General features: G+C 38.7%; 1 protein-coding gene across 2 annotated transcripts in view; it reads left to right on the forward strand.

Moving 5' to 3' along the window:
• The first annotated feature begins 214 nt into the window (after nt 1-214).
• The window catches only part of LOC106917322 (myosin-9-like), a 34168-nt gene continuing 20235 nt past the window's right edge, over nt 215-14147 (forward strand). Inside the window, exons 1-13 of one of the 2 annotated variants that reach the window (XM_014986193.2) lie at nt 215-381; nt 4225-4415; nt 5774-5914; nt 5992-6148; nt 7374-7401; nt 8064-8157; nt 8602-8622; nt 10170-10262; nt 11292-11355; nt 11485-11583; nt 12442-12585; nt 13858-13953; nt 14036-14112. In XM_014986193.2, coding sequence (XP_014841679.2) covers nt 4230-4415; nt 5774-5914; nt 5992-6148; nt 7374-7401; nt 8064-8157; nt 8602-8622; nt 10170-10262; nt 11292-11355; nt 11485-11583; nt 12442-12585; nt 13858-13953; nt 14036-14112 — 1200 coding nt within the window. In that variant the 5' untranslated portion in view covers nt 215-381; nt 4225-4229. The remainder of the gene's footprint in view (nt 382-4224; nt 4416-5773; nt 5915-5991; nt 6149-7373; nt 7402-8063; nt 8158-8601; nt 8623-10169; nt 10263-11291; nt 11356-11484; nt 11584-12441; nt 12586-13857; nt 13954-14035; nt 14113-14147) is intronic. The other variant, XM_014986195.2, reaches the window with a different exon arrangement.

Here is a 14147-nt window from a genome sequence, read left to right on the forward strand (position 1 = left end):
TCTTTGATATAATCTGAACCATATTTATTCTGAAATTGCATACAGATTGTGCGTTTGGATTTAAACCTTTTGCAGCAGCGATTTTGAGAAGTCCGGTTTTTGTTTTTTGTTCTTTACGAGGCGCTCCTGAACGCACCATGCACAACAGCGCGCTGCGGCTGGGGAAGTGGGCGGGGACTTTTGCTCACCTGCGAAAAATAAAACAGCGCAGCTGAGAGGCTGTGCGGCACCCATCCTGTCCGAACCTCCACTCCGAGCGGCTGGACGGAGCGGCGAGCCGACAGACTGCACCTCATCCCGGGGAGGAGAATCAGCGACACGCCGCCGAGTGGAGCGGGACCGACACGGACACACAGCTCACCCACTGCTGCTGAAAACAAGGTTGGCTCTCTTATTTACTCATGTTTTGGTTCCAAAATGCACGGAAAAGTATCTCATCTTAACTACACGAAGTATGTAGGGCTTATTTTAAGCTATGAATCAATTTAAATAAAGAATTAGCTTTAAATCGGTTTAGTTTTGCAGATGAGGTCAGTTTTGCACCTGGATCAGGTGTTTCCAGTCAATCTGATTGGAAACACTGAACACTTTTACTAATTTACTCCTAATCTATACAAACTTACTTATTTATAATTTATTAAGCACAAAAGATTCTCGTGTATGAAGTTAAAATGTTGCTTGTAGGAGGAAATAAAGTGACACCAGCAGCAGCAGCAGGACGGTACAAACCCAAATGTAAACTGTTCGGAGTGCCTGTAATTACGGCAGGTGTAGTGTGTGTTGCTGCAGCAGCAGCAGCAGCAGCAGCAGCACACACCCAGCTGTTAAACAGCTCCAGGCTACAGATTTGGTTTGGACACACAAAAGAGGCGACATGTCGGCCTGTCAGGAGTTGCACATATGAGGTTTCCTCAGCTGGGCGAGGCTTTTAAACAGAAGAGATGTGATCGACATGATGGCAGCCTTCCTCTTTTTGCTTTGGCTCAGACAACCAGCTGTTTGGTTTTATTAAAAATAAGACCTACTTCCTGAATCTACCTGTCCTGATCTGCTTAAAACCAGAACATCTAAAAGAAAATCTACAGTATTCTGATCGTGTTAATCAGATTAACTGTGATGAATCAATAAACTTTGCAGGTGTACACGGACTTAAGATGGCTGTTTGCTGAAAGAATGACACAATCAGAGTGTAATTAAGTCATAACTGCAGAAAAAATATAACCTTTTTGCATTTAAGATAAAAAGTTTGTAAATTTGTTTTACCCAAAACTCAAGTGGCAGATTTAACTCCACCTGGTTCATAACTCTTAAGCATCTATTTCAATCCAATTATTCATTTATCTAAAAATGATCAATAAACCAGCCAAACACTGCACTGAATCGAGCAAAGTTTCCTGAACTTTTCACAAATTTATGTTAAAAGTATTTTTTTTTGCTGTAGATGCATCCTTTGCTACCCTGTAAGGAATGCTATGTTGTTGCATTTTATGCAATAAAATGTTTTCTAATTTAAAAAATGAATTGTTTTGCATCTTTTAGTGTATTTCTAATATATATATATATATATATATATATATATATATATATATATATATATATATATATATAAGAAAGAATTCAATGAAAAATCAGCAGAATGTGGCAATTCTTTATGCGATTAATCGCCAGAATACTCAATTAATCGGCAGAATAATTGATTAATCATCAAAACACTATCGATTAATTGGTAGAATAATTGTTTACTTGTCAGAATGATCGATTAATCAGTGAGTAAACCAGTGATTAGTTGCTGCAGGTGGCAGGGCTCGTGCTCGGTGCCTTAGCCTGGATAAAGCTCGGATTGACAGGCAGCCAGGGACAGAACAGCGAAGATGATGCTGAACACAAAAGATTAAGCTGTGCAGCTGGATTGCATGCAGATGAATTACTGCAGAAGCTTGAACTGAAGCACAGAGGCGGTTTGTGCAACTTCCTCCAGAAGTTGCCCCATGGGTGGCTCTGAAAGTGAAGCCGCAAACGCATGACTGCAACTCGGAGAATACGCAGCCGCCGCAGCAGCTAGCGTAGCATTTCGTCTGTCCTGTGGCAGCGCTGCTCCTCTTCAGGAGTCTGAGCGCATAATGCACTTAGGAGAGACCCAGGTGGCTTATCCCTTCATCCCTCACTCGATAAACAAGCGCACACTCAGGAGATCGCCCTTATCCCCACACACACAAACCGTCTTCCATCGCTCTGATCGTCGACTCTAGAACAAGCAGCTCATCTAAATGTGTTTTAATGGAGCTCGCGTCTTTTTCTGTCAACATCTCTGCACCGTTTTTATCTTTTCCTTCTCTTCAGGGTGTGATCAGGACGCGACATCTCTCTCTGTCCAGACTTGCACTAACATTCCTCCCCTCAAAGCATCACTTCCTTCAGGAATCTAACAGATTCTGCAAACGCCTCAGTCGTCTTTGAATTAAACAAAATTTATGTCAAACGTTTATAAATGTTTCCAGATGCCTTTGGAGTCATCAGGTGTCAAACAGCGGCCGCCGTGTTTCACAAAATCAAACAAATTTGGCTTCGTCAACCATTGTGCTAATAACATTTCAGCTCCATAAAGTTATCACAATTAATTTAAATGATTTTTTGTTGATTTTGTACATGAGGAGAGGCAGGTTGACCTCAGGGAACATTTTTAAAAGATGATCTGAAATTGTAACAGGTTTGTCACTGCAAGTTTTTTCTGGACGATAAATTATCCCAGAGGTTATTGTGAGATTCTCGAAGATCAATAAACTTTTAAAATCTAATAAACATTTAACTGGAAAACATTTTAAATAAATACAATGGAAGTTGAAACGGAAAACTTTTCATCCAGTTTTTAGTAGAAAGAAAAAAACATAAATGATGGAAATTATTGAGGTTGTTTGAATTTATCATACAATTAATTGATTTGTTTGTTGCGACAGGCCAAGTAACATAAAACATTTTTTGATTGAAGCCATATTTAGTTTGCTTTTGTAAATGTGGATTGGTTGGTTGACCTTTGACCTATGGAAACATTATCTTTAAAATGATAGCCACACAATCAAATAATGTACAAATTTAGCAGAGTTGATTGAAACCATATTTAGTTTTTTTTGTGTTTTTTTTTTGGTAAATGTGGTTTGGCTGGCTGACCTTTGACCTCTGGAAATATAGTCTGGGATTCACACAGGTCAGCCAGAGAGACGCCGGATGATTTAAAAATAAAATATATCTTAATTTATTACAAAAGAGTCAAAAAATGTTTCCAAAAATGATAGAGGTCAGCATAAGAGACTTCAACTCAGGTCGACCTCTGGTGACCTCTGGTGACATTAATGTCTTTAAAATGACTAATTCATATAAGTAACAAAGAAAAATGACAAGATCAGGCAGCTGACCTCTTATTGATGAGGCATTCTCAGACAACTGCAGGGAGTTGGTCTCATATTTAATTTTTTTTTGTGGGTTCAGGATAAAGAGGCATAAATGATAAAATGATACAGTAGAAGAACGTCGAGCAGCTGCGACGTGTCTGGACCGGCGCTGCTCGACAGAAACAAAAGCCTGTTATCCAAAGTTCACATCTTGGGATGATTCAGACTGAGACGCTGCAGAGCCGTCATAACGGTGTCTTATAGCTGCAACTCAAAGGCCCTTTAGCGATTTTCTCTTTTTAGACTGTTTTTTTAGAATATCTTCATGTTGCAGCATGTGACATTCCTGCTGCTGCTAATAAACAAATTTTACTTGTGCTGCGTTTCAGTTGTACACAAAACTGGGAAATTATGTTTTGAGGGCGAGAAATTTAATGGTGTAAAATATTCAGGAGATGTTTTTTTTAATATCTGGATTACTTTTCTCACATTTAGGACACTTTAACATTTAAGATGCAAACGTCTTTAAAAAAAAAAACTCATGTTACAACTTTAGCAAATCTAAACTTGAATAATAATATTAAATCTGAATAAATTGTTAAATCTGAATTTGCCTATTAAACCTAAATGTTAAATGTGAAAATTTATCTAGATGTTGAATGTAAAAACTGAATCTACATATTGAACATTAAATATAATGCTATATTGAATTATTGAAATCTAGAAGTAAAATCAAAATACTAAATATTAAACCTGAATATAGAATTTGCTGAATGATTTCTTGACGCGTTTTCTTGAATTAACCTCTGAACTGTTTATTTAACCTCCTGTTTTGCAGCCACCATGACGGACGCAGACAAGTTCCTGTACGGGGACCGGAGCGGCATCAACGACCCGCTGGCCCAGGCCGACTGGGCCTCCAAGAAGCTGGTGTGGGTCCCCAGCGAGAAGCAAGGATATGAGGCCGGGTCGCTGAAGGAGGAGAAGGGCGACGAGTGTGTGGTGGAGCTGTCCGACTCCGGCAAGAAGGTGAAGCTCCATCAGTCCATCGAGCTGAGAAATAAACTCCAGTTAAAATATTCACCTTGATCGGTCCAAACGGGATTAAAACTTTCCCAAACCTGCAGTACGTGACTTCTACAGATATTTGTTGAAACTGTCACCATGTTGTGACCGTTTAGAAAGAGACGGATAAAACTGACCCCAACCAATCAGAGCCAGGGGGTGGGTCTTAGCGCTGTCAATCAATCTGTGCATTCAGCCTAGTTAGAATCGCCACCCACGACCTCAGATTTATTTGTAAGTTGTTTCTCCCTGTTAGCACATTTCGCAGCCAATATAGATTGATTTACAGCGCTAAGAACCGCCTCCTCGCTCTGATTGGTTGTTTTTGGCCGGGAGCGTTTCGTTTCTTCAGTAGGCAATAGCAGGGACAAGGTGGAGGAAATCAATATTTTCAGATTATCTCAGTTTTAACAAATATGTAAAAAGCAGATTCTTTATAAAAGTTACATACTGCAGCTTTAAAAAATAAGAATCCCTCTGTCAAATTTTAACATGGAATGCAGCTTTCTGCACATCAACAGTTTTTGATTTATTATAATAAACAAACATTATCTGAACATTTAATTTCTAATTTATTGAGCATGACTGTTAATGTGAGACGGAGATTATTCATGCAGTTTGACGCCAACATTAATAAAATGACCAAGATATGGAGTTTTAACGTTACCTGGGACATTTATGGAAGGAGACGCTGCACTCAAAGCTCCCCCCCCCCCCAAGAGTCACCACTGTTGCTAAGCAACAGATGAATCATTTCACATTCAAATTAAAAAATACCTTATTGATCCCGAAGGGAAATTAAATGTTGTAACTTATATGAATTAAAATTCTTCAAAGAATTATTACAGACAGAAAATGCTGTTGGCAGGAAAGATCTCCTGCAGCTGTCTGTATTACAGCGAATCTGAAGAAGCCTCTGACTGAAGACACTTTGTTTTCCCAAGACTGTCTGATGAACAGGACGGTCAGGGTTGTCCATTCTTGATTTTCTTTATGAGGAATCCTTCTTTGCATCATCATCTCCAGAGGTTTTGTAGAAATCGGTTGCTGGTTGTTTAATCAGCTGATTGAGGATGTTGGAGGCATTTCCTCCTTTCATTGTGACTAAACATGTTGCAACTGGTCCTCGTAGTAGTCTTTTTTTTTAAATTAAATATAAACAAATTTTGGAGCTCTATTTCTACGATGCCATGCAAATGCGCCACACGTTACTTTAACCGATGAGCAGAATCGTTGAGCAAGCAGCTTGTCGAATCCAAGTAATTGACTGATTCCCATCCCTAATGTCAGCAGTCGGTAACGCTCATCTCTGCGAATCTCAGGTGAAAGTGAACAAGGACGACATCCAGAAAATGAATCCGCCCAAGTTCAGCAAGGTGGAGGACATGGCAGAGCTCACCTGCCTGAACGAGGCCTCCGTCCTCCACAACCTCAAGGAGCGATACTACTCCGGACTCATCTACGTGAGTGGGAAACGGTCTGCGGGGAATGTTCAGACGCTTCCCGTTTCACTCTAAACGCCGCTTCCTGTCTGCCACAGACGTACTCGGGTCTCTTCTGTGTGGTGATCAACCCGTACAAGAACCTGCCCATCTACAGCGAGGAGATCGTCAACATGTACAAGGGCAAGAAGAGGCACGAGATGCCGCCGCACATCTACGCCATCACCGACACGGCCTACCGGAGCATGATGCAGGGTGAGCGAGCGGCTTACTGAGGACGATTAGTGATGCTCGACACACAGAGGTTCACTCAGAAAACACAACAAATCAATTAAAACAAGCTCAATAATTTATCGTTTTTCTCTTTAAAAAGCTGGATGACAAAAGTCTTTGGATGTTTAAAATGTCTTCCAGGTTCAGTGATAGTTTATTTATCTTTGAGAATGTTTTCCTGCATTGAAAACGGTTGCAAAACAACAATATCTGTGTTTATTCTAATAATTACTGGGACAATTTATCATCCAGCAAAATTTATTGACAGGCCTACGTATGTATATGTATGTAGTCTAGAATGTAAACATAAAATGTTAAAGTTCACTGTAATGTTTCCTCTGATGCATTTGTATTTCTGTAGCTGCATTTCCATTCACCATAAAATTGTGCAAATTGAAATTATAAAATTTGGTAATGGAAACATGGCAATAAAACAATGGTTTGGGCTCGGATGACGTAGCTTTGCAGCTGTATCAAAATAGATGTATTTCGCAAAACTGAAACGGATACACACTTTTGTTTTTTGCATCACACTTGATCAAGAGTCAGTGTTACTGCAGCTGAAAACCACGAAGATGACGACGGGAAGTGGTCATCTTTGTGGTTTGTAGTTGTTTTTTGCAGAACGTGGCGTTGGCTCCATCAGAGCACAGTTGATAAAAAAAAAAAAAAAAGATAAAATGAAACTGTGGGTCATTTGAACTTGTTGAATCTGTAGCTCTTCTCTAAATCCACAGACTGTAATTTTCCCAAAACGGCGCTCCAAGCATAAGCGCTTTGTTGCTCCTGAATCGGACGCTGACGTTTCCTCCATGAGCGCCGGCACCGTGGTTGATGTAACCGATGCAACTGTTCACATCTGTCACTGCTAAGATTGTTACTGAATTATCATGTTAACAAGCTTATTAATGTTGAATTGAATTTCCTATTTAATGAACCACAACTGCAAAATTGTTTTCAACATTAGCAGAATATAGACAAAGATTTGCACACATTTGTATTGTAGCGCCGCCACAGGGTTAAAGGAGCAGCTGGAAGTTTTCCTGTTTAAATGAGCAGTAATTATTAAACTACAACGTGTGTTTGTTGGCACTTAGCAGAAGCTGCTGCAGACTTGTACAATCCTGCTCTTTGTTGCTGCTTGTTAACTTGGCTTTGCATCAAGCTTTGTATTTTTTTTTTAACTTATTATTCTTTTTCTTAACAGATCGAGAGGATCAGTCCATCCTTTGCACGTAGGTTTCTTTGATTCTTCTGATTTTACTTTATTTTTGTAAAACTTGCATTTAAACATGAATCAGTTTTAAAAATAAGTTTCACTGCAGAAATACAAAATCTTACCCAACATTTTTGGTCCATTTCTAGTGCAAATATCTTGATACATTTGAGGGGGAAAAAAAGCAAAAACTAGCTAACGAGTAACTTTTTAGCAAGAAATATCTAATGATGAAAAAGTATTGGTTCCACTGGCAGATTTTCTAATTTATAAAAAACATTTTTTTATCATCTTGTAAGTGAAATAATCTGAGTTTGTTGATTCCACCAACTGGATTTGAGAGGCTGAGCCGCTAAAACCTTTCTTCTGCCTACATCTCCCAGAATGCTGTGCGGTTCTGGATAGGAATTCATAGAATTTATTAAATATTCTCAGACATATTACCTTGTGATACTGATCCCAACATATTGATTTATTGTCTAATTAAAAACTGAACTTTCAAAGCAGCTTGTGAATCAATTTGTTTCTCATGTTTGGTGATGCCAAATATAACGAGTTCTTGTTTCTAGATTTTCATCGCCTCTTGTGTCTTTTCATTTCACCTTCTGAACGGCCATTTTAATGCATTACTTTTTACTACTTATAAATGTGTCTGGTGTGCATTTGTTTTGTTTTCTGCAGTGGCGAGTCGGGAGCTGGGAAAACGGAGAATACAAAGAAGGTCATTCAGTATCTTGCTCATGTCGCTTCATCCTCAAAGTTCAAGAAGGACCAGGTTGGTTTGAAACCCAGACATCTTTTTGTTTTGATTTTTATGACTCTTTCCTAACAGTGGGAGATAAGTGAGAGTGGAAACACCCCAGTTCTGCAGCTCATCAGCTTCCTGATCTTTCCACAATCGTGTGTTTGGTAGATTTCCATGTTAGTCCAGATCGGTGAAGGTATGCGTCTTAACGAGCGGTGGGGCGACGGCGGTGCATTCCTGCCTCAGGCCCCGACACGCCCGCCAGTCCTCCAGCGACTGAGCCGGAGCAGAACGCTCATCTTAATTCACGCATACCTCAGCTGCTTACTCGACATTAGGATGTTTGACAAGACTTGACATGAAACATTTCATAAATCATTTTGCCATCAGCCATTTGCTGCCACCAGGTTTCCTGTGATGTAATATCTGACCTACAATGTTTCTAAAGTGGTGAATTTTCTCTCTTCCCTCCAGGGCGGTGCTGTGTTGTCCCATGTGAGTTCATCTCTCTGGCTCCATTTATACTAACAATAAGTCATCTGTCCTTGGTGTCATGGAAGCAGATCAGATTGTCATTCAGACATTTTATTTTTATTGAGTTTTTAGTCTAATCAGTGAAAAACAGAACTTTCTGCTGGTGTTAAAACTCTCATGTTGTGTTTGTACAGAAAGGGAAGTATGTGACATGTAGTTCCTTGTAACTCATGATTTACACTTCAAAAAACTCAAAATTACCAAGTATTTTTGGTCTAGTTTTCAGTGTAAATATTTTATTACACTTGAAATAACACAAACTGGCTTACAAGTAACTTTTCAGGAAGATATAGGAGTTTGTTTTAAGTGAAAAATCCCTTAATAAAAACATCCTAGTTCTTGGGCCTGTCATGATGACAAACTTTACTGGATGATAAATTGTTTCAGAAGTTATTATGATAAACGATGATCTTGTTTTTGAGACCATTTTCAAGTAATGATGCAAGAAAACATCCTCAAAGATCAATAAACTTCTAGTAGACATTTAAAACTGGAAGACATTTTAAATCTCAAATCGATAAACAAAACTGAAACGTTAAAATAAATTATGAAGTCACTGTAAATAAAATTTTCCTTTAAAGGCCAGTTGAAACCAAACTGAAGCCTTTTGTCTTCCAGTTTTTGGTATAAAGAGAGAAAAATGAAATAATCATGCAAATGGAAATTATTTAGCTTGTTTTTAATTTATCATATAAGTTGATCTATTGGGACAGGCCTGCTAGTTTTACTAGCAGATTATTTTACTTATAACGAGATATTTTTACCATTTTGTAAAATGGAATTTTTTTCATCAATATTAAGGAATTATAGACGAGCTAATATTTTTTTGCACTGGGAAAGCTGGTTTTTATTTTAAGTGTACAAAGATATAGAGCTAGAAACTAGATCAAAAATACTTGGTAAGATTTTGTTTTTGCATTATAGAGCCATTTTCTTTAAGCCCTCAGAGACCAGAGTGTAGTTTTTACTTTCTAAAGCATAAATGAATTTGCTTTTAATTTAAAATGTTAACATTTTAGCATTGCTGCCTGTGTGGCTCTGTTGCTTCAGTTTCTTGCTGTACATCTAACTGGCTTGACAGTAGAGCAGCTCGGGTTTCTCACTCCACCCAGCAGCTGTTCACATTCAGTCTGTGTTTTTGTCATTTTGTATTGTTTTGCATTATGTCGAGCCGTCGGTGCTAACCTGGTTGTGTCGTCGCCTGTGCTGTGTGTGCCTGCATGGAAAGGGATGGCTTCACAGGGGCTTGAAGCTTGAGCGGGCTTGCTGTTCTGCGGGAATGCACTGCATGCAGGAATGTGCAGGATCTTTATTTTTGCGTGTGCCTGCGTGTGGTTGGTTGGGCAATAACGTTGCCTGAGGTATTTCTTTTGAAAGTGAACAAGAAATCGGTTACAGGAAAAGTCCTCTATGATGCATTTTTGCCAATGAAGGATGTGCAGCTTTGCAGAGTTTGAGCTTCTGCTCGAGTTGAGACAAAACGAGTGCAATTCTGTCTTCTCCACTAGGGGGAGCTGGAGAAGCAGCTGCTGCAGGCCAACCCCATCCTGGAGGCCTTTGGCAACGCCAAGACCGTCAAGAACGACAACTCCTCTAGATTCGTAAGCACGACTTGAAGGCTGCTGAGTCAGTTTGCTGCCATATTAACTACTTTTACCTCCAAGTTATAAAAAGAAATGTGATGCAGCTGAACCAATTCTCCCTGAAAATTAATTAACTGATCACAGTTCACCACCTACACTAATTCTTGTTTGAGATTTTTTTTTTTAACTTTTAAAATGTAGAGATAAATCAACAAACCTTAGACACACATTATTCGCCGGGTTTAGTTGTGTAAATACTCAAAACCTTCTAAAAACATTTATAAATGTCTGCTTCAATTCTTTGAAACAGCAAACAAACATACCTTATAATGAACCATCTTTGTATTTCTGCAGAAACTAATATCTAGTCTTATTCCAGCCAATCGGCACCAAAGAAAATAAATGGTGCTTCTGGATTGGTTGCTTTGAAAACGCCAGCCAATAGGGTGTCAAGTAGCATTTTACTGAGGAATTTCAGCTTTCAGCTGCATTTTGTTTGAGTATTTTAATACATGTTGCAAAAAATCCAAATGAGGTCATTTTCTCCAAATGATTTAGTTGAATTTCATAGAAAAATCTCCTAAAACCATTTATACAGTTTGACATTTTTCAGTAAGACTACATTTAATTGTGGCAGCTCTTAATCTTTGCTAGCAAACTTAACATATGTACTTAACTATATGATGATCAGAGAGATCAGTTAAAGTGACTGAATGCATTAAGGATGTGGTTTCAGTCTCAGCCCTGCCAGCAGCAGACTCAGCCTCAACAAAATCCAAACGCTGAAACATGTTGCAATAATCTAAAGGTTTTAATGGTTGATGTATTAAATCTCTAGCTTATAAGTTTAAAACAATTGTTAAATTATTTACTCGTATCCCACAAACACAGATGTGTGCATGCATGAAGATGCACATGGCTAACCCTAACTAGCTAGTGAGCTGAAAATAATTTTTTTTAAACTTGTATTTCTATACCATTGTATTTATTTATTTTTGTTTGAGTACTGAATATAAATCACAATGTCTGCATCTTTTTTGTGAAAAGGGAAAATTCATCAGAATCAACTTTGACGTCAACGGCTACATCGTTGGAGCCAACATAGAAACTTGTATCCTTTTCAGTGAGATTTGGATGGAAAACTGGACCAAGTTCACCATTTCTCTTATCCTAAGGTACAGCAATGGTTTCCCGAAAAGTAACTGGTGCATACTGGTTTGTGTCTTAACTGAAACTTCAGATCTGCTGGAGAAGTCTCGAGCCATCAGACAAGCTAAAGAGGAGAGGACCTTCCACATCTTCTACTACATGCTGACTGGAGCCGGAGACAAAATGCGATGTGAGGACTTGGTCGTCAGAGCAGGAGTGCAATAAAATGAAGAGGAAGTTTCAAAATAACTTATCTAAACGTGCTAATTACGAGATCAAGACTCTGAGGAACTAGTTTACAGACAAAAGAATTAAGATTCTGGTTGCATTTCAATTTAAGGTGCTTCGTTGAACAGGTTGGGATCTATGGGCTATGCAAAAAATTACGTTTTTTGGGGGGCTTTTTTGCATGCAATTAGATTCAAGTCTCATCAATTCTGCCTATTTTGAGCCGTTTTGGGGCCTCTCGTCACTTTACAAGCACTTTACAGTCACACATGAAAATAGCTGCAAACAGATGCTCAATTATGCAACCAGAAGCAGAAGTAGAGCCTCCTGCACAACCAACAAAGATGCAGCGAGTGGCTTCTGAATAGCGAGTCGACAACAAAACATTTGTCTTTTCCAGTAGCCATTGTACAGCTTTAAAACCAGCTGACCAAATGTGCTAGAACTCCAATTGGACGTGGGCTGAGGTTGCTAGGTAACGACCCTGTGGAAGGTTTTTGAAACATTCATTTTCCATACGCCAAAAAAAAAAAAACAGCTGGGCTGTTCAGACCCAAAAAAGAAGCATAAAAATGTGCAATTTTACATAATGGGTCCCCTTTAAGTATTTGTATTAAAATAATGCTGCAACTGGCAGGAAATTGTGTGGCGCAACCCTTCTATGCAAGCTGTGCTGCACTTTCAAAAGGCTAAATCTCCAGATTTAAAACTGTAGAAGGTGAATCATGTCTTGTTTTTGGACCAGGCATGTAGTCGCTCGATTCCTTCTTCACTTAATGAAAATGAGATGAGCTGATGTTTATCTCTGCTCCCTTTGCAGCTGATTTGTGTCTGGAGGATTACAGCAAGTACCGTTTCCTGTCCAACGGAAACGTGACCATTCCAGGGCAGACGGACAAGGAAATGTTCGTCGAAACCATGGAGGCCTTCAACATCATGAGTATCCCTGAAGAGGAAATTAATGGTACTTTTTATTTATTTATTTTTTTTACACTGACATTTCTGTAAAGTTGTTAGCTTTGAAAGTCTTTTCTTTTAACCTGACAGATTCTGACTCTATTACAGAGGAGGATAGAGTAACCAGAGATGTTACTGTAGTACGAGTAGCACTAATTCAATGTTTTTCCTTTTCTTCAAGTGAAAGTGAAAAGTAGCTTCCCAAGAAATTAATAGTTAAAGCTGCTCAAGTTTGAGAAACTGATCAGAAAATCTGATTGCATATTTTTTAAGATGTCTTGAAATCAGTAAAATACAGAGCTATGTGCAAATTCTAGCATTTTAAAGACAAATACCGATTACAAAATGGCATCTTCACACAAAAGCAACACCTTTTCGAATCAATTTTCAATATTAAACTTTGCGTAAAAGTATTACTTGCAGATCCAGCAGATGGAAAATAACATAACAACAAAACTGGTGTAAAAACAAAAAGTTTGTATCAGTCTCGTGATGATTTAACCCTTTCATGAATAATTGAAAGGGTTAGTGGACAGCTATCAAACAGCCATTTTCTTGTTTCTTGTGGATTTTTATGTTATAAATGCACACAGACCACTGAGGGGACACTAATTCATCACACAATACACTGCCTACTACTGGCCATCCCCTGCAAGTGCAAGAACATTCTGTTAAATCCATTAAGGCAGACAGACGAAAAAGCAACTCAGGAGTAATTAGTCCCTCCTCCTTCTCTCGCAGGTAATAAATATTGTGACATTGTAACCCCTAAAGACTAATACTACTGATGTAGTTTCCAAATAATGACTTTGTATCGGGACAAAAAATCCTTTTACATTTTTTTCCATCAGAAACACTTTGGGGAAAAAATCCTGACATAATGGATCATAATTAATTCATAAAAGGGTTAAAATGTTTGCTTTTCACTGAATTATTTATGTATCCAGAGATTTTACCCAAGCAGCAACATTTACTCAGCGAGTCCAAGTTTATTTAAACCACCTTGTTGTGGAAAAGTGCTAAATAAAGTGATTTACATCATCAAAACACAACAAACTATCATGTAGTCAACAGGTGTGAAATTCTAAAAAACATATTACATTTTGTCAAATTCATTCATATCAGTTAATTAGTTCATAATAAAATTACATATTACTGGCACAATAAAGGTAAAATAATTTTCAAACAGATGTAACTATTTACTACCCGCCTCTGCTTAATGTGAATGTATAAATTTGTTTTTTTTTATTGATTACCAAGCAGGTTGTTTTGCTCTCAGGTCTGCTGAAGGTGATTTCCGCCGTGCTGCAGCTGGGGAACATGGTGTTCAAGAAGGAGCGCCACTCAGACCAGGCGTCCATGCCTGACGACACCGGTACGCCTCAACCTCCTCCAGGTTTTATCCATTTTATTCCCGTCAAAGTTCATCCTGCATGTCTGCCATGTTTCCCTCCCAGCTGCCCAGAAAGTCTGCCACCTGCTGGGCATCAACGTGACCGACTTCACCAGAGCCATCTTGTCTCCCAGAATCAAGGTCTGCACTGCAGCTTCCTGTGGCGTGACGGAGTT

This window comes from Poecilia mexicana, unplaced genomic scaffold, assembly GCF_051168715.1.
Source record: "Poecilia mexicana isolate PSO_F unplaced genomic scaffold, ASM5116871v1 scaffold_1, whole genome shotgun sequence".
Lineage (NCBI taxonomy): Eukaryota > Metazoa > Chordata > Actinopteri > Cyprinodontiformes > Poeciliidae > Poecilia > Poecilia mexicana.